Here is a 20,650-nt window from a genome sequence, read left to right as displayed (position 1 = left end):
ACACACCACTCCACTCAGTCCTCACCACAGCTCGAGGAGCTCATGTGCACAACAGGTTTGGCACAGGGTCCAACTCAAATGAAATACTTCCCATGCTGTGGGTCTTCTTACTGACCTGACAGCACACAGAGTGTCCTTTACCCAAAGTGCATGGAGCCAAAAGACATGGAACCTCGGCCACCCAGCTGGGAGGTCTGGATGGAGTCTGCAGCTCCAGGCCGCAGCCTGACTCGGGCCTGGTGTTGCACATTTAGCAGGTGAACCAGTGAATGGAAGACCCCGCCTCTCTACATTTCAAATAACTAGACCAAAAAAATGAATTAGATGATCATTTCTGTTTCTCCCATTTGGACCCCGTGATTCAGCTCTCTTCAGCAGGCTAGGACTGTCAGAGGTAGTCAGTCTTGTTCGCTGTTGGTACTTAAGCCTTGTCAAGTGGCAGCGTCTTGTTCAGACAGCCTCCCCAGCATCACGCCTCCATGGTAGTGCTGCCCTGTCCACCAGACCTCATCGAGCTGGCCTTGACCTTGGTTCTGACCTAAGAGGGGGCAGTGTCTCCACCTGCCTGCTTGCTGCTCCTCACCTCCCTCCCATCACATCCTGACCATTTAGCTGGACGTGTTCCACCTCCACCATGGGGACCTTCGATTCCCAGGTTCTCCTCCTCCACCCAGCATCCCAGCCAGCAGGGACAGGCAGAGCAGGGTTGGTATCAGGTCGGTTCATGAACCTGTCAGTACAGGACAGGCCCTCCAGAGACTCTCAGTATCACCGCCCTTTGGCTCTTAGGAACAGCATCTCCCGGAAGCAGCTGGGAGGGACAGGCACGCACTGTGGCAGACCCAGGTTCAGAACTCGTCTCTGCTGCTCTCTGGCCCTTGGCTTTGAAAAAAGCCTCTTTCCAATTTCTCATTTGGAAAATGGGAACAATTCTTTTAAAATAAAATGATTAATAGTATGCACAGAAATAACATCAGGAGAACCCACTGCCAGAGTTGCTGGCACATGAGCAGGTGCTAAGGCCATCATCTCTAACTCGCTCATCCTGACACATATGATTAAGCTATCCATGTTTCCAGGAAGCAAATCCTACTGTTCTGGTATTTAAATGAAAGACAATCTCTATATGTCTTCTGTATTCATCTCCAACTGTGGACGGCTTCCAATACTTCCACGCCAAGTTTCTCTATCTCCCAGTCTGGAGGTCAAGTGGCATGAATGAACTGCCAAACACTCCAGCGCTGAGGCCACGACCACACACAAGGGCCCTTCTGACGAATCCTGCTCAAAGAACTATTTTGTACCGCAGCTAATCACTCCTGCGTGTATCTGCTCAGTAGACCTGAATTGTATCACACTGGGCACTCTTAAAGCAGGCACCCTCATGCAAAGCATCTTATTTGCTCATTTCACTGCCAAGATAGCCGTGGTATGAAAATCAGAATGATGTTTTAAAAGTCAAGCATTATGTGTCACTGATAATTAAGAATTCGTGTGTTCTAAGAACTTTCTGCAAGCATTCACTGAAATTCATCTTACAAAGGCACAAGTTAGGGAGAATGCTAATGACTTTTGAAAGAGCTGGGGCTAAGTATTGTGGCTCAGCAGGTTAAGCCACCACTTGGGACATCACCAATCCAGTATCAGAACACGGGTTCAAGTCATGGCTGTTCCACTTCCAACCTTGCTCACTGCTCAACTGCCTGGGAAAGCAGCAGAGTAACATGAGTGTGTGGGTTGTGGCACCAATCTGGGAGAACTGGCTGGAGTTTTAGGCTCCTGGCTTCACTGTGGCCAACTGTGGGATCACCCAGCAGGAAATATCATCTTCTCTCTCCATCTCCCTGTCACTCTGCCTTTCAAATAAATTAAGCAAATTTTTTTAAAAAATAGCTGGTAATAAGACAAGAATTCTCTATGGTATGTCAATCAAGATCTTTTTAAACACTCATTCCATAAAGCCAAGGGATAAAAAGTTCTTAAATAATTTGTTTTAAAACCTAGTATGTCTAAAAAATATACATACATGTAACTCACTAATGTCTTAATGGACACCCAAGGAACAAACTGATCTTTTAAACATATGGATCTAGAAACATAGCTTCCTACAAAGCAAATGCTTTTTCACACCTATTATTTTCGGTTTGAGGGCACTCCTTGCCATTGATTTTTTTGCACCTGGGTTTATTTCATGAGCTTGAATTTCATCCTGGAATTCACTGAACACTTCAAATCTTTTCAACAATGAAATGAGACCCAATCTCTGAGTTTATGAACGTAAGATGGGACTTATCAAAGAGACAGCAGCACGCTTCTAAGCCACCCGCGCTTTCCAGCCAGCAGTCCGGCCAAGCAGCATGTCAGAAGGGCTGAGAGGGAAGGACTGTGGTAGCACCCTCACAGTCGGAGCAGTATGGCCAGCCTTGTCCCAGCACAGTCCGCCTGCTCAGCACAGTGTGCAGGTGCGCATCCACCCAAAGAATTATGCAGCTACGGAGCTAACATGGGCTGCATTGTGCGGGATGCTAAACAGACTCCTCAGTTAGTCCCTAACAAATGGCACTGCCCAGACAACAGACAAGGCGCAAGAGATCACACACAACCCTGGGGGACGTGGCACCGCTCACGTTTCCTGAGCTCAAGGAATGAGCTGAGACAGCACTGTACGGGAACAGTGGCGAGTAGTGAGGGATGACAGAGGACAGAGGAGAGCCACGTTCCCGAGAAGCAGGCCTGGCCCAGAAACGCGATGCTTAAAGACATCTTTGTTGCAGAGGCAGAGAGAAGGCCAACTGTTTTTGCACATTGTCTTACTCCAGCAAGAGGTCCTGTTCCAGAATTGGGCCAAAGCGTGCCAGATCATGTCACAGTGACAGATGAGAGGAGAGAATTAAGTAAGCCCAAGTGGATGATACTCTGCTGGCTCTGCCATCAGACCAGAGAGGGTCTCCCCAATAAGTAGTTGGACTTGACTGGACTATAAGATGATGGACTCTATGCTCGGTATATGCTTGCAAAGAGGGACTCTCAAATGAACTTGAACTATGATTAAGCAACAAGGTGGAGGAACCCACCATGTGGGGAGGGTGTGAGGAGGGGTGGGGAGAATCCCAGTTCCTACGAAATTACAACACAATGTAATTAATGAATAAACTTAATAAAAAAAAAAAGTAAGCCCAAGTGCTGCCTGGGTTCTCAGATGTTGCGAAATGGATGAACAACCTTGTTTAAACTTTATATCATTTCCAATGCCAAGGACATTTCCTATATTTGATGTTCTAACAGTGCCCTCTTGTGGTACTTTGGTGGCTTTGCAGGCAGCTGCATTTCACTAGATAACCAACTTATTCTGAAATGGAAATTTTACTTCATTTTTTGAAAGATTTATGTATTTAAAAGGCACAGTTATACAGACAGGGACACATACACACATACAGAGAGACAGAGTCTATCCTCTGGTTCACTCTCCAGATAGCCATAATGGTCAGGGCTGTGCCAGGCTGAAGCCAAGAGCCAGGAGCTTCTTCCTAGTCTCCCACATGAATAGCAGGGATCTGAGCACTTGGGGCATCGTTTACTGCTTTCCCATGCATACTATCAGGACCTGCATTAGAAGTGGACCTCAAGCCAGCACCCATATAGGACACGGGTGGCAGCTTAATCTGCCACCCCACATTGCTGGCCCCAGGAAGTTTATTTTTTAAAAGAGATTTATTTATTTATTTGACATGCAACGTGACAGAGAGAGATGACATTCCTGGGTCACTCCCCAAAAGGCCACAATAGCCAGGCCTTGGCAAGGATGAAACCAGGAGCCGTATGTGTGGCAGGACAGCATTTGGGCCATCTTCCACTGCTTCCTCAGACACGTGAGCAGGGAGTCAAACTGGAAGTAGAGTAGTGGGGACTTGAACTGGTTCTCAAATAGGTGTGACGATATGACATGCCTGAGTGCCATGCGGCAGCCTGACAACTGGGCCCCAGCATCAGCCCCTACAGACAGTAACTTTAAAAAGCACAGGACCAGGCCCGGCGGCGTGGCCTAGCAGCTAAAGTCCTCGCCTTGAAAGCCCTGGGATCCCATACGGACGCCGGCTCTAATCCCGGCAGCTCCACTTCCCATCCAGCTCCCTGCTTGTGGCCTGGGAAAGCAGTCGATGATGGCCCAATGCACTGGGACCCTGCACCCGTGTGGGAGACCCGGAAGAGGTTCCAGGTTCGCGGCTTCGGATCGGCGCACACCGGCTGTTGCGGCTCACTTGGGGAGTGAATCATCGGACGGAGGATCTTCCTCTCTGTCTCTCCTCCTCTCTGTATATCTGGCTGTAATAAAATGAATAAATCTTTAAAAAAAGAAAGAAAGAAAGAAAAAAGCACAGGACCATGGAATGTATTGTCAAAGCTAAGCCTGCTCAGAGGCTCAGACAGAACTGTGGACAACATGTCCAGGTGTACATGGAGGGTATGGCGGTCCATCGGAACCTGCAGAGGACAACTGGTACCTCAACAGAGGGCGGAGGACAGAACAAATCAATCAACTACCCCAGCCAAGCATTGGCAGTGAAAAATCTGGGCAAACGGAGACTCTGAGGTAGACTATGTCAGCCAGTGGATTCTGCAGCGATAGCATTGCACCTGGAGTGGCGAGATCGGCAGCAATTCAGAACTGTTGAACTATCAAAACCACTTGAGTATGCCCTATGTCGGGGACCTGGAATGGGTGGGAGGCCAGGTGGGGCTTCTCCCTTTATCTTCCCCCTTACCTCAGATACAGAAAAAAAAATAATGTGGAAACAATGATCTTACCCACTTTCCTGTACCCCTTGACCCTTTGGGCCCTAATCAACTATGCAAAGAATATCAAATTAAAAAAAAAACACAGGACCCCTTACTAGATCCCAGGCTTTGTACTATGTGCTTTATGTGAATTAACTCACCAAAGGTAGGAGCTAAGTAACTTTAGTCTGCAGACAGCCCAACTATGCACGCCCGCCACCGTCTAAGTGTTGGACAGAGCGTCAAACAAGGCCTAAATTGTACCACTTTGTGCTGAATTCGGTGTGCGTAGCAGCCTAAGCAAGCCCCTGCTCCAAAGATGCAGAGGTCCGAGGAGATGAAGAAACCACCCGAGCCCCTGTGTTTCAGGTTCACCTGTACTTTGTCAGCAAACCTCAGAAAAGTTTCCTGTCACATGACCAGGAACAGTTCATTCTGTGTTGATATAAAGATTCAATTAAAGTCTCACAAGACAGTCTTCACAAAGTTCATGGAAAATGCCTATACTCTCCCAAGATAAGCATCTTGTAACTCCACCCCTTTTACAAACTTTCTGAGGTCCCTGGGCATTCTAGGATCACAGCAAAAATGCCTTGTCTATAAAATCTGCAGGGAAAAGCAGACCCCTGTCTCTCAAAAACACACATGCAGAGAAAGCTGAGTGCCACCGTCTCCCAGGTGGCACTTTAAATCTTATTTATTCTGTATAAATTATACCAATGTCCACTTGTCACCCTAAATCCATTAAAATTTTAATAAGAAAAAGATACCCATAGTTTTTATCTATTGTATCAGGAATATAAAAATGCCTTTTTGCCCCCTTAAGCTAAACAGGCCCCCCAAGATAGGAGCAGGAGGTGTGCACAGGAGTTCAGCTGTGAGGGCTCAGCGGACACCTGTGCCCTGGCTGGGTGAACAGCTGGGAATGGGCCCAGTTTCCCTGGGGCAGTGGCAGGATTAACCTCAGTAGGAACAGAGCTACCAGATGGAAACTGACAGAACAGGAGAGCCAGGTTGGGAAGTGTCCTGGGGGTGGGCCCCCTTGCTGGATGTTCTGTCTCCTGACATAACACAAAGAATGGACAGGGCAAGGGGCATACGACGCCGGGAGAGATGGCAGTGACAACTCTACCAGTGGTAAGAATGCAGCTAAGCAAGGGTTTATTTCATGGAGCAGGAAAACAAATACAATTGACAGAGCTATCTGCCAGGATCTGCAAGCCTGTCAGCATCTGTCAACATGATGGGAACACAGGGTCTATGCAGTTCCCAGAATCATAAGGACGGACAGGGTCTTAAGGCAGGAACAGAAATGAAGGTGGCCAGTGAAGTGGTGCCTCCTTAAGCCACCGCTGGGGGCGCCCACGTCCCCTATCAGAGTCCCACCCGCACTTAAGATCCATCTTCCTGCTAATGTTCCTGAGAGGCAGCCAGCAATGGCTCAGGGGCATGGGTCCCTTACGCTAATAGACTTCCTGGCTTTGGTCTGCCCCAGCTCACATAATCACAGGCGTTTGGGGGCACAAACTAACCAATGGAAGCACACATTCATATTGTGTGTGTGAGTGTATGTTTGTGTGTACATGAATAAGAGACTTCTGTCTTTCAAATATATAAATAAATGAGGGATTGGCATTGCAGCACAGTGGGTTACGTTGCTACGTGCAAAGCTGGCATCCCATAGGAGTGCTGGTTCAATTCCTGGGTGTTCTGCTTCCAACCTAGCTCCTGCTGATAGACCTGAGAAAACAGCAGGAGATGACCTGAGTGCCGCCCACCCATGGGAGACCCAGGTGGGATTCCAGGCTGCTGGCTTCAACTGGCCTAGTCGTGGCCGTTGCAGTCACTTGCCACTTGGGGAATGCATAGAAGATCTCTCTCTTCTCCTCCTCCTCCTCCTCCCCCTCCTCCTCCACCACCTCCTTCTCCTTTCAAGTAAAAAAAAAAAAAAAATCAAGTGAAGGCCATGTAGCCCATCCCTCAGGGAGGCTCTCAGTCTGCCTCCCCTATAGGGTCTTTCTCCCCTAGTTGGTGCACTCGGGACCCAGGCCACTGGGACAGCAAGGAGGCAGAAGCGGGGTGCAGCTCTGGGCCATGCTGACAAGGGTCTGAGGACATGGAAGAGAGGACCGAAGGCATGCTAGCCCCTGGTTGGACCAGGTATCAAACATGGGCCACATCGATAGCCAAGAGGAAGCCACCGGGGTGGGGTAACAACAGGCTACAGTTTCCTGCCTGTCCCGGCTGCCGACTGCTGCTCCCCCTCTGGCAGCCAGAGCTCATAGGCAGTAGGGCCAAGGAGAGACCTGCCCTCTGAGGACAGGGCCTGGAGTGGACATGACCACTCACTGGAGTCTGGGTTTTAGTACCAATCCTTAACGTGCCGCCCGTGGCTTTCCTCCATAGAGCCTCGGGCATCCAGGAAGCCAAGGAGAACCCACACTCACGCTGCCTCCGCCCCACCCCCGGATGCAACAGAGGGGTTCAGGAGCTGATGCCCCTTGCAAGCAGTTCATGCAGACGGTCACACACATTCAGAGCAAGTCTTAGAGCAGCCCCGCAGAAGTGTGGACGAGCTAAGAAAGTCATAGAGGGCTTCTGGCTTCGTGGCTCCGCACGTGAACGCTTGGAGTTGCCTATGCCACCACCCGTGGATCACACGTTCAGCAGGGTCTTCCTAAGAGGGAAGGCCCCAATCGGGGTGTGTGAGTAAGACATGGTCAGTGAAGGTGTCTGACATCCTCAGCCTGGAGTGCCCAGGCTCATGAAGAACCTGCAAAAAGTCAATCAGAAAGACACACAGAGGCAGTGCATGGAACCCAGCAAGCAGGTGGAACCAACACCTGCCAGGTGGGTTTGAAGAGGCCGAGGCACAGGCGCCTGAGCTGGGAGCAGGAGTGTAAGAGGCAGTTTAGAGCCCAGAGTCACTGCCCCTCACTGCTGTGCCTTTCTTCCCACATCCTGCACAGTGAGAATGGTCAGTGCTGGGCAACCAGGCAGGCGGCGCTGGGAAAGTGCAGAGCTCACAGTGGCCTGCAGGGGAAGCTCCAAGGCCAGATGCCATCACCGCTCCTGGCTCTGTTCCGGCCAGGGAAGGAGGCAGTGCTTGTGCTGGCTGCTGAACCTGCAGCCCAAGTTTGGGAATCTGTCACCGCAGCACAAGGATGAACTAAAGGACAAGAAAACTTGGCCTCCCTCTTTTAAAGGCTTGACTGTGTGTTGTCACCCCTTAGCTCCCTTCTTCAGTTCTTCCAGTGTCTGATATCTTTTCTTTATTCACCCACTCGCTGATCTACTTGTTCTGGAGATTTAGGGGGAGGGTGTTTGTTTTTGTTTTGCAATGTTGACCAGAAGGATGTCAGGCTTGAATTCCTACTTCACAGCCCTGGGAGATCTAAGCCTCCTGAGCCATGCTCTGCATCCAGTTGTCAACAGAACATGAAGGTCTAAAAGGCCCCTCTGTCACTGCACAAGGGCCCGAACACAGTGTGACCCGAGGCAAACAGCTATGACCATTTCTGGTCCCTGCGGGAAAGGCTTCCGGATGCTTCCTTACTCGTCACCTTAAGCCTACAACCCCATCACTACGCTGTCCATTAGGTACATGGTGGGTCATGTTATGTATCTTCTTGGCCAGACTCTAGCTCAATCAAATGCAAAACTAAAGGTTACTGTGAAGATCTTTTTTAGATGTGTTACAATGAACACACTTTGCATAAGGTAGACTCCTTGCTGAAGGCCTAAAACCCAACAAGTTTCCTTGAGATACCACGAAGATGGCTTGCACAGTGCAACATGGAAAACCTGCCTCATCTCCCAGCCTTCATACTCCAGCCGGTCCGTCCACTGGATTCCCGCCCCCACAGGTATTTAACGTCCAGCTCCTCACAATCCTTTCCTTCCTCCCCGTCCCCAGCCTCCACCTGCCATTGCTTCTGTTTGCTTGAGGAGCAGAGTCACCACTAGCAAGGCCAGAGCAGTAGAGCTGGCATTTCCATCTCCCTCTTTCAGGTACCTTGGCACAGGATGAAGCTCAGCCACCTGCAACAGTCAACTTAGCATCGTTCACATAGGTCCCTGCACAATTTAAATCCCAAATTTAGATGTATGTCCTAAGTCTCTTTCACACCATAAACTGGGGTCAGAAACATCATCTTACACACAATCCTGGACTGTAGAATCTTCTTGTAGTTCTTTGTCTCCCATCCAATCCCACACTCAAATCAAAAAAGACGCTCAGCACATGTATTTGTTGAGTAACCTAATAAAGGACTTTAACGAACACTACTGAGCTCATTATGGGGAAGAAGTTGACCTGAAACTGTCATTTTCATGGTACAAAAGACATCAGGATAAAGCATTTCTCTTAGTAACTCTTACTTAAAATAGATTACCTGGTGACTGCTGGTCTCAGACACTTTGACATCCAAAGACCCTGTCAAGACAGCATACCAATTTGTTCCAATATCACCCTGGCGAAACACTGGAAAACAAACAGCAATGTAAATATTTCAACCATAACTTTATTCCACTGTATGACTTGGTAGTTTTTCCACTGGTGGTTGTTATAAACATGACTTGCTCTCCGCTGAGCTCACCACCCTCCCCCATCTGTTCCCTCAAGAATATTTCATGTTTACCATTCCCTCATCTATCAACAAAACTGCATCCTATTTAATTCAACATGCAGTGAAGTGGAATTCTATTAAACAGAAATCTGTTGTATTTACAGAGCTGTACATATTTTCGTATTTTCACTTAGATGATAATCCTGAATGCCATAGGAGCCTTTGAATTTAAGAAGAATTGACTGATGTTCTGTGTAATTTATTTTAAACACACTTCATGGCATTGTGATTCTTGGGAAATTATTATTCGAGACTGACTACACCTCAACAAGGTTATCTCACTCAACAGAACACCAGACCACATCTCAAATGCTTCAAACCTATGTGGAAGGCAAACATGTTTTACCAAACAGCATGGCTCCTTCCAAGTCCATTGATGAATGCTTGCAAAAAATATTTTTTGGTTAAAACTTTTTAACTGCATATGATCATTGTCCATTCTCTTGTTTGCTTTATATATTCACTGTTTTTAGGCATTTATAAATGATCCTTTCAGAAATTTCTGAACTCAATTTTGTTTAAGTTTCTGAAGAAAGGAAATATTTAGATATTAGGTAGAACCCAATCCCTATAGCTTAAGGCCAGACTTTGGGGGCCAGCACTGTGGTGTGGCAAGTGAAGTCTCCACCTGCTAAGCTGGAATCTCATATCAGAACACTGCTATGCAAGTCCAGCTGTCCTGATTCCAATCAAGCTTCTTGCAATGCTCTGGGGAGGAAACAGAAAATGGCCCATGTGTTTGGGCCTCTCCCACCTATGTGGGGGACCAGGATGGAGTTTAGGGCTCCCACTTTTGGCCTGGCCTCGAACTGGTTGTTGCAGCCATTTGGGGGGTGAGCAAGCAGACAGGAAAAACCGCCCTCTTCTCTCTGTTACTCTGCCTTTTAGATAAACAAATAAATAAATACACCTAAAAGAAGGCCAGCCTATGGAGAATAATTCTGAAACTTAAAATCTCATTAAAAGCAATTGTCCTTGAAAATGGGCCTTTTTTTCAATTGCTATAGGTGTACTTTTAAATGTGTGATACATACAGCAGATTAGACAGCCACTTAGGACACCCATATCCCATTATCAGAATGTCAGGGAAGGCAGTAGTTACTACTCAAAGTACTTGGATCCCTGCCACCCACATGGGAGACTCAAGTGGATTTCTTGGCTCCTGGCTTCCACCTGGCCCAGCCACAGCTGTTATGGGCACTTGGAGAATGAACAAGTGGATGAAAGATCACTCTATCCCTCTCCTTCTGTCACTCTGCCTTCCAAGTAAACAATTAGGATCCATAACCAAAGGGAATGACCTAGTAGTTTTAAATTCTTTGCAGAGTTAGAGTCAGAGGTCAAGGGACTCGATGAAAGGACACAGGACAACCAGCTGAACTCTGGCACCTGGTGTTCCATGCAACAGCACGAGCTCCTGGGAGCCCCAGCTCACGAGGACCAGTGCTCTGCACTCCCACTAGAGCATGCCCAGGAAACGCAAAGAACCACACACAATGCTGTGCTCATGATGGGGCAGATGAGCTTGCAGCTGGCCTACCCAGCACTGCTGCTCCAAGCTTATGTAAGGGACTCACTTTAAGAGTTAGACCTTTGTCTATGATGAACTCCTTAGTCTCAAAAGACATTATCACAGAACAGCAAATATTTTCTTTGAAAGATGGCCCTAGGAAGAAGAAAATGAAGTCTTAGCCTCAAAAGAATGAGGCTGGTTTTTTTTTCCTTCTAATATCAGGAAGAAAAAAATGTGTTGACTAGAAAATGGTAGGTATGATATTTTATTGACATGTGACTATGTTTGTGTATGTGTACACATGGGAAAACATCTTGAAAGATCCACACAGAATATTAACAATGATCTCTCCATCAGGGGGTTGTTGCTAAGCTTTATTTTGTTGTTTTTCTAAATTTCCTACAAGAGTGGGGTGGCAGACCTGTTTCTTTCCCACTCCAAGACATCTGTGCTCCTTTAGGTGAACCCAAATCATACAAGTGTCCCCTCCATGCACAAAGCCAGGAACTCGGGCCTGGGAGTCCCTCCCCTAGCTTCATTGGGCTGACCATGATTGGTTGAGACCAACCATAGGGATCCAATTTTCCATGTCAGTGATTCGCTTAGGCAGGAGCATGTGATGCTGTTTTGCCCAATGAGGTAATACAGGAAGTCAGCCACAAGACTTCAGAGAAGGAAATGTAAGAATGACAAGAATGCACCCTCAACACAGCATTTTTGTGTGAGCATGAATTACTCTGCTATGGCTGTCTTAGAGCCACTGGGGACAAAGCTAATGCCTCAGGAAATATATGTCTATATATTTTTCATTTCAGGAAGGACAAGGACCTTGATCATTTCACTTAGTCACTATATTAACTGACCCTGAAGTCATTTCAGCTCAGGCCTTATTATACATGAGTGACTGTTTTTTTTCTTCAAGCAATTTGGATAAGGATTTTCTGTTACTCCAGCATAAAGATCCCAACAGATGGAGAAGCATTCCCATTTAAAAAAAATGCAGCTGTCATCCTAACATTCTGTCCTCTTTGCCCCTTCTGCACATTCGGATTTATAAGATTATTGAGACTCATGTTAAACATAGCCAGCATTAGTTAGGAGGCATTTCCTCTTTAAGTCTACTGATTATTTATTTCATAGGAAAGTGATTTGAATGTTGAAAGATAGAGCTGAAGATGTGAATCAGCACATCTCTTCAGCTCCATCTGGAAGGTGGGCTGCCCCACTGATATTCTGTGAACAGTGGAGTGAAGAAAACACCCATGTGAAGCCACATGTTCAGTGAATACCTTTGGCTGAAGCTTAAACATTCTCCTCTGGCCACCTATCCCCGTAGGACAGCCACAAGAGAGCAAACCCCACAGGAAAACACATCACTGCAGTTGCATTTCTTACATGTTATTCCTTTTTCCAGGTTCTCATAGTAACCACAAAGACAAATCTGATGAAGGAGGTTTGGATGGAATTTCTCAAAAGCTTTAACTTCTTTTAGCCGTGTGAAGATTATGTCCACATCTTCGCTGGATCGTTCCAATGGTCTACACAGGGAGAAATCATAGAAAACATACAGTGTGCTCAGGAAGGGTATACTTGAAAACGGGCCAATAGACATTGCTCTAATTACATTCCAATGTATGCAATTCCTCTGACTTCAGTATTAGCAATATTTATCCACATATTCCCATTATTGCCACTTCTAAGCCCTTATCAACTATTCATCTTGTATCACTGCTACAGCAAATGGCAGTTGTAGCAGACAGTCTCAGAGTCATGGAGCTTGGAAATCATTTGGACAATGTTTAATTCATTAAACACACCAGGTTATGATGCTACACAGGCAAATTCAGATTTTACCAAAACTTGAGGTCATAAACAGGAATGCTACAGAGGTCAAAGCAATGCAGTGGGGAGAATGTTAAGAGAAAAAAATCTCCACGTGAAAAAAACCATGCTGAAGTCACATAGGCACATGAAAGGGGAGCTCTTGGCTTCAGGGATGGTAGCCCCAGAGCAACTAGCAGAGATCACGGCCAAGCAGGCAATGGTCTTGACAACCCTCATTGGACTCTTCCTTTTACTGATTTTCTGTAAAAATGTTAGCCCACAGGTGTTGTCCGATCTTTCAGTTGTTCAAGGGAAGGTAGATAGGTAAATGTTTGCTCCCATTCTTACCTATTGCATCACACACATACATATACACACATAAATGATAAAATGGAGCCAGACTGTTGATGACCATTTGGTCATCTTTGGATTTAGATGAGCCAAAGAATCTAACCAAAATAGGACAACTTTACAGATTATATATAAAATACTTCTCTTTCATTGATATGAGCAAACTTTCTAGGTTCATTTCTTCAGTAAGCTCTGTAGGATCCTGGTGATATTCCCTAGTAAATGTTTACCATCACAGAGAGATCATCCCACCTCATGCTGCCCCAGCACACACTGATGTCAGAGAAGCAGATTGAGTAATGAAGTGACAGAGAGACGCAAGGTCCACAAAAAAACCTATGCACCCTCCCACCCCTCAAATCTACTAGCCTCTGTTGGAGTTCTTCTGGAGGCAGTGGAGAATAAATAAAACTAGGGCAAGTCACTTCTCAGGGGAGACCCAAGAGAGATGGGGCACAGTCTATCCACATCTCTTGTGTTTGATCACAACCTGATGCATGCTGTGGGTTGAACTGTATCCCCAAGTAAGATATCTATCCCCAAGTAAGACCTGATAGCCTGTACCTTTGCATGACCTTATTTTGAATAATAATCAATAAATGTAAGTCATACCAGGTTGGGGTAGGCCCTGATCCAATCCCTATGCCCTCATAAGAGGAGAAGGCAGAAAAGACAGCAACGTGAAGGTGGAGACAGAGATGGCAGTGAGGTGTTAACCAACAAGGTAAGACCGCTGGCAGGCCTTAGGAGTGAAAGGGGCAAGGAAGTTGCCTTCCCCAGAGCCTTCAGAAAAACCACGGCCCTGCCCACACCTCAACTTCAAGACTCTGGTCTCTTAAACTATGAGAGGATCAATGTCTGTTGCTTTAGACAACCCCATTTGGTATTTTACTTCGGCATTCCTGAAAAGTCAATAAAGAATTCAATAATGCATTTCACACCCTGTAGCCACAGGTGGAAAACAATACCCAACGCACAAAAAACTTCCTGGAAGCAACAAATAAATCTGCACATGTAGCATTACTGAGATGGGGAGAAGGTCATTCCACAGCCTCACTCACGAGTCAGAACAAGATGTGCCAGCTCTTCAAGGGACCTGAGCCTTGATCAGATGGCATCATGAAGGATAAACCATTTTGGAGGACATGAAGAGGAAGACCTAAGTAGACCAAGCCTCCAGGAGCTCAGTTCGGACACACTGGGGTGCAGAATGCCCAGCCCACAGACCATTTAAGGCCCATGAAACAATCTGACCCTTGCTCTGCCCGGGGAGCCATAAAAAGGACACAAAATTCAGTAAATCCGTAGCGGGCTAAACTTTAAGTTTGTAATTTTGTATAACCCAGCAAATGATGTCATAAATATCCAAATGGTCTTTGGCAGGAAAGAAGTTCCCCACTGCTGGAAACTCTTAACCTCTCAAACTTCAAACTTTCACACTTTTAGCCCCAGGAAAATTAAACTCACAGAATAGGCCCACCACTTCCACCAGTCTCCCAACGAACCCCTGCTTTAAACGTTTGGGTTCTGCTTCCTAGGGAAGGGAGTGCATGCACCTGTTGCATGCACTTGTGTCCAATTTTGTGATGACAACCTGCAAACACTGAACAAGTCACAAAATTGCCTAGTTTTATGGTTTGAAAGTGCCTCCTCCCAAAACTCATGTGCTATAAAGTGAATCCCAAGGAAACCCATGCTGCAACATGAAATGTTTAAGCAGTGACTACCACCATTCTCGGGAGTGAGTGAGTTACAGCAGGAGTGGGTTCCTAATGAAAATGTGAGTTTGGCCACCTCTAACGCTTTCTCCCTCTCTCCTGTGCACACAGATGTATGCTCCCTTGTTTCTCTTCCCCCTTCTACCATGAAATGATGCAGCAAGAAGCCCTGCACCAAACACAGATCCTTTCATGTTGGACTGCCCAGCCTCTACAGCCACATCAACTTATCCATGACTCACCCAGTCAGTGGTGTTCTGTCACAGCAAGACAGAGTGAACTAATACAGCTGAGCAGGTGCAGTCCTTTCATAGACTGCTTCTTTCTCCCCATCACCCCTTGGAAGGGACCAGCAGGAAGTTATGGCCACAGAAGGAGGCTGGCACTAGCCATAGATCTAAAGCCATGGCTGCATGTGGCTGACCGTAGATGAGCTGCAAAGGCTAGCTGCACTGGAACTAGACATTGGTGAGGTGGATTCTGCCCAGTTACACAGAACATGAAAAAAGCAAAAATGAGACTTTCTCTTTTACCCATTTTTGCTGATTCTTCTCAGAGCGTGTTTTCTATTAGGAAGGCAGATTAGAGCAGTTGAAAAGCCTTTGGGCCCAAAGCCTCCAGAAAAAATTAAATTATCAGAAAGCTACAAGAGTCAAGCGCCTGGACCCTCTACACAATATAGAAGAAGCACAGAGAAACTAAAGACTCCTAGCCAGATTCGGTAGAAAGGACACTTCCAAAAGCAAAGTTTATTGAGAACAACCAGCGCAGCTTGAACATCCTCTCTTCCTGGTATTTTTGGTCTTCTTCCAAATCAAAGTTCCAGGAATGTCACCCACTGTTTATATAGGTGATCTCTAAAAACGCTGAAAAGCAGTGCTTTAGCCATCCTTGCTCCAGCTGCAGATTTCACAGAGGGGACCATTTCCTTCAGCTGCTGAGACCTTCACCATGCCACCTCTGCATTTACCACCAGGGACAATCCCTCTCGCGCCCCTCTTTGGTGAATCTCTAATTTCCTAATGAGATATAGATTCTCATGTCTGTAGAGACCATGTTTGATGCTCCCTTTACAAATTCCATGGAACCTGGTCCAGTGCCTAACATGCAAGGTATGATGTCCTAGCAGGGGTGAGGGACCTTTTTTCTACCAAAGGCCATCTACATCTTTAAAACATTATTTCTATACCACATAAAATCATCAACTTGAAAATTAGCCTGTTCTACATGGATCAAATTTTGAGCCCACCTATAGATGCTCTGGTGGGGTCAGACCAGATGATTTCATGGGCTTATACAGCCTGTGGGTTAGCTTTTCCCCCACCCCTATAACCTTTAGCCTCCTCAAACTCTACCTCTCTTCTCCCTCATATTTGCTTCTTCATCCTCATTTCCATGCATGAAATAGGCTTGGCTAGAGGCTAACTGTGTCACACCCTCCACCCCAACCCACACCACCACTTCATGTGTTGGCAACTTAACCCTTAGTTCGACAGTGTCGGGAGGTGCGACCTAGGGGGAACAGTGCAGGTGATGAGGGTTGTGCCTTCAGGTCTGGATTGATGCCATTGAGTGGGTTTACCCTGGCACCCAGTGCCAGGGTGCTGGAGGTAGGTCCTCACCAAATGCCAGTGGCTGAGTCTTGGATTTTCCAACTGGGAGAAGTAAATCTCTACTCCATTTAGTCTCCAGTACTCTGCTACTGCAGGACAAAACAGACTAGGACACTCAACCTTGTCATATCCAAAGGAATTCCACCTGCCAGTGTCTCTCCTGTCCATCCTCCCCCGAACCCCGGCTTTCACTGTCTCTATTGAAGATGAATGGGGGCACAGGCTGCACACACTACTGAAGCTCAGAGCCTGGCAGTCCTATACCAGAAGGCGAGAGTTCTGGCCTTTTGCCTAATCGTCAGCAGAAGTATTTTAAGCATGATTGGATGTGTGTTTTTGGAAAGATCACCTTGTCTTTGAGTAGAGGCAGATGGGAGATGGGCAAGACTAGCAGCCAAGAGACTGGTTAAGAGGTTCGTGCAATGCATCAAAGTGATGACGCAATTTCTCCAATTATAGCTCACTCTAGGCTCCTTTCCGCTCCCTTAATACCCACATGCAGCTGGTTCCCAAGCACAAGCTCCAGACACAGGGAAATGATTTTTCCTTATCCTGGCATCTAATGCCTGTGGCCCCTTTTTCAAACACTTTTTAAGAAAAAAATATCATTTTTAAAACATGTTCACACAACAATCACCAAAGGAATACTTACAATTTCTACAACTGAATGGAAAGAAAGAAAGAAAGAAAGAAAGAAAGAAAGAAAGAAAGAGCACTAAAAGCCTAAAATAAAAGACAAAAGGACCTGATCAGACATTTCACCAAAGATAGCCACTAGGTAGATAAGGTGCTCACTGTCACAATCATTAAAAAAAAAGTGCAAATTAAACTACCCTGCAGTATCATCTCACATCTGCCAGGATAGCTATTTTTAAAAAGGACAAGTGGAGAAACTGGAACATGCATTGCACATGGAACATGGAGCAATCACTGCGGCAAAGAGTTTAGAGGTGCTTCACACCACTGATCCAGCAACCACACAAGAAAATTGCAGTCAAGAGACCCTCACACTCCCATGGCCATGGAAGCACTATTCATAACAGCAGCCAGGAGCCAGGAGCTGAGTCTCCCACATGGGTCAGGGTCCCAAGGCTTTGGGCTGTCTTCGACTGCTTTCCCAGGCCTCAGGCAGGGAGCTGGATAGAAAGAGGAGTGAGTACACTAACCAGTGCCCCTATGGGATCCCGGGGGTGTGCAAGACAAGAATTTCAGCCACTGAGCCATCACACCAGACCCAATCAAATGAATTCTTTAACAGGGTTGAAAGGGACAGGCATTGTGGTTTAACAGATTAAGCCACTGCTTGGTACTGGCATCCCATATGAGCACCATTTTTAAGCCCTGGCTCCTCTGTCTCCACTCCAGCTCTGTGCCAATGCACCTGGGAAGGCAGTGGAAGATGGCCCAAGTGGTTGGGGGCTGCTACCCACATGGGAGACTGGATGGAGTTCTAGGCTCCTGGTTGCAGCCATCTGTTGAGTGAAACAGCAGACAGAAATTCTGTATTTCCCCACCCCCAGCCCCAATTCTGTTTCTCCCTCCTACCTTAGCTCTGCTTTTCAAGTGGATAAATACATAAACACATTCTAAATGGTAGAAAAACTGGAAGATTCTTCAGCTGGCCTTAAGGAAGGAAGCTGCCACGCTTCATAAGGAAACATGAGGGGGCCACGGGGCCAGGAATGTAGGCAGCCTCTAGCTGACAACCAGCAAGAACACAGAGACCTCAGCCATACAAGGCAAGACACTGAATTCTGCCAAGACACCAAAGCCCTGGAGAGGTTCCGAGCTCCAGGAAGGAACACAGCACAGGGCACTCCTGGACTTTTTTTTTCTGCTTCCAACCAAGTTTGTCACAATGGATTACACAGACTAGAAAACAAACAGACAAAACATGACTTTCTTGCACTTATTATCCGCCGTTGGGCCCAGCTTAGTTTTTGCTTCCTTTGTAGAATTTCAAAGTTGCCTCTGTTCTCTGAAATTCAACTAATAGAATTTCCTCTGAGCAGGCAATCCCATTACTGTACTAATTCATGTTTTACACATCATTGCTGTTTTCTTGCAGATGCTCCTGCTATGATCTGAATAACTGTCGCCCCCTCCTTTCGAGATGCCTGTGTTGAAATCCTCACCCCCAAGGGGCTGTGTTAAAAACAGGGTCATCAGAAAGTCATGAGGCCAGGGACCCAAAAAATGAGATGAAAAGGCTCAAGGACCAGTTCTCTCTCCTGCCACGTGAGCCCTCACTGGCAACAAATCTGTCAGCCGCTAGACAGCTGGAGCTGTCTAAGGAAGCTCTAAGGAAGACCTTGGTCTTCCCACTCCCTGGACCTTGGTCTTCCCACTCCCTGGAGCTCTAAGGAACAACTCCCCACTGTTGCCAAGTCACTCAATCTCCAGTACTGTGTTACAGCAGTTTGAGCACACTAAGACACCTTCATTCATATATTCCTCCATTCCCTTACATTTCATTTCTTTTGGTGGGGAGGAGGTTTCATTTCTTAGAAATCAACAAATTCCTATGTATTCCTATTCCATTTTATTTTTCTTCTCCTCATTATTCATCAGTTCATCTAAGATGAATTTTAGTTGATAAAAACCTGTTACTTCACACATTAAATGAGACAGTCATCAAAAACTTTGAACTTCACACAATCTAGATTATGAGCCAAAGGCTCATACTAAAGTATTTCTGATGAAATTTTTAAAAAAGTAAATGCTGCTTAAATTATAATAATAAATAATGTCAGTAAGCAGAGCGCTTCATTAGAACGTATTTATAGATTCAAAAGAATGGTTTTCACACGCTTCTAATATTCAAACCAACAAAACATAACTTTGCAATCAGAATGATCAAAATCTATGAGGATTAGAGAAGATTCCATTCACCAAACATATCTTCTCTTAAGTGCACACTCACCGCATTCATCCACTCAGCAAATCCCATCGCTTTTCCTCGAAGTACAATGACAAGCATATACTCATTTGAAAGACTGAGAGACATCTTCCATCCACTGGTTCACTCCCCAAATGGCTGCAACAGTGATGGCTGGGCCAGGCTTCAGCCAGGAAGTGCATGGGAGCTTGACTGGAACTACTGGAACTACTGGAACTGGAGGAGCCAGGATTGGAATCAGCCCTCTGATGCAGGATGTGAACTCACGAGCAATGGCTTAATCTGCTGCTGTGCAATGCCAGCCCCTGGGCTCTTAAATTTCCATTCATTCAAACTTGGATTAAATAACCCAATTAGAGACTAATTAATCAGTTTCTGGGTTAACCAGAGCACAAAATAACAACATGTGTGGACAAAAAAATTATACAAAAACCATAAAATCAGCTAGAGCATTGGCCCTTGACCCTTGGCTGACCTGTGCTATTTGGCCACATGAGAGTGAATATTTGCTGTGCAGAGACCTCACCCATCAATCAGCTAACTCCCTTAGTACCAACTCTTGCCACTGCCTGGGAAACATTCTGTCACAATGGGCGCCAACACCCCAGCACTCAGCCCTGTGGGTGCAAGAAGTAGGCAACAAAGAAAAGGAGCAGAGGAGTTACTCTGCCCAGTTTTCCCTCCCCGCAGCCCATCCTTAAGTACCACCAAAAGGTTCAGCCCAGAAACAGCCACCAGCTGCTACATCTCACTGCACTGTCACCCATGACAGCAGAGGAGTCCTCATGTCCTCAACGACCTCACTGCCATGTTTGATATTCAGACGTCCTCTGAGATGAGCAATGTGTTCCAGGACACTGGGTGCCTCATTAACAACAGACACAGGCATTAACCTGACATTGAAGCCTGTGTTCCATTTGCTGAGCCATCCCTACTCCTAATGAGGAATTGTCAAAACATGATGCTCATGAGCTTCACAACTTACAAAGGCTATGAAAGCCATGGACAGTGGTAGTAGCATCAAAGTTATTATCATTTTATCATTGGCCTCCTAAAAGAAATATATACTGAAAGCAACGAACAAAATGTTTTAGGGGCTGGTACTATGATAGTTGGTTAAGCCACCACCTGCAATGCCAGCATCCCATGTGGGCATTGGTTCAAGCCCCAGCTGCTCCACTTCTGATTCTTCCTGCTGCTAATGAGCCAGAGATAGCCAATTCTTGGGCACCTGCAACCACGTGGAAGACAAAAATGAAGCTCCAACCTTCTAGCTTTGGCATGGCCCAGCCATTGAAGCCATTTGGAGCATGAATCAGCAGATTCAA

At 46.3% G+C, this 20,650-nt stretch overlaps 1 protein-coding gene across 2 annotated transcripts in view; it reads right to left on the bottom strand.

The window, feature by feature from the left end:
- Positions 1-20,650, bottom strand: part of RAPGEF4 (Rap guanine nucleotide exchange factor 4) — a 339,309-nt gene that overhangs the window by 250,495 nt on the left and 68,164 nt on the right. For both annotated transcript variants that reach the window (XM_058664642.1, XM_058664640.1), the window contains exons 2-3: positions 12,313-12,455; positions 9,171-9,259 (exon numbers count right to left, since the gene is read on the bottom strand). Coding sequence is in view for 1 of the 2 variants with exons in the window: in XM_058664640.1 (XP_058520623.1) it covers positions 9,171-9,259; positions 12,313-12,455 (232 nt within the window). In the remaining variant the exon portion in view is untranslated. The remainder of the gene's footprint in view (positions 1-9,170; positions 9,260-12,312; positions 12,456-20,650) is intronic.

Source organism: Ochotona princeps, chromosome 5, assembly GCF_030435755.1.
Source record: "Ochotona princeps isolate mOchPri1 chromosome 5, mOchPri1.hap1, whole genome shotgun sequence".
In the NCBI taxonomy this organism is placed as follows: domain Eukaryota; kingdom Metazoa; phylum Chordata; class Mammalia; order Lagomorpha; family Ochotonidae; genus Ochotona; species Ochotona princeps.
Note: the sequence above shows the minus strand (reverse complement) of the source record. Positions and strands in the feature narration are given on the sequence as shown.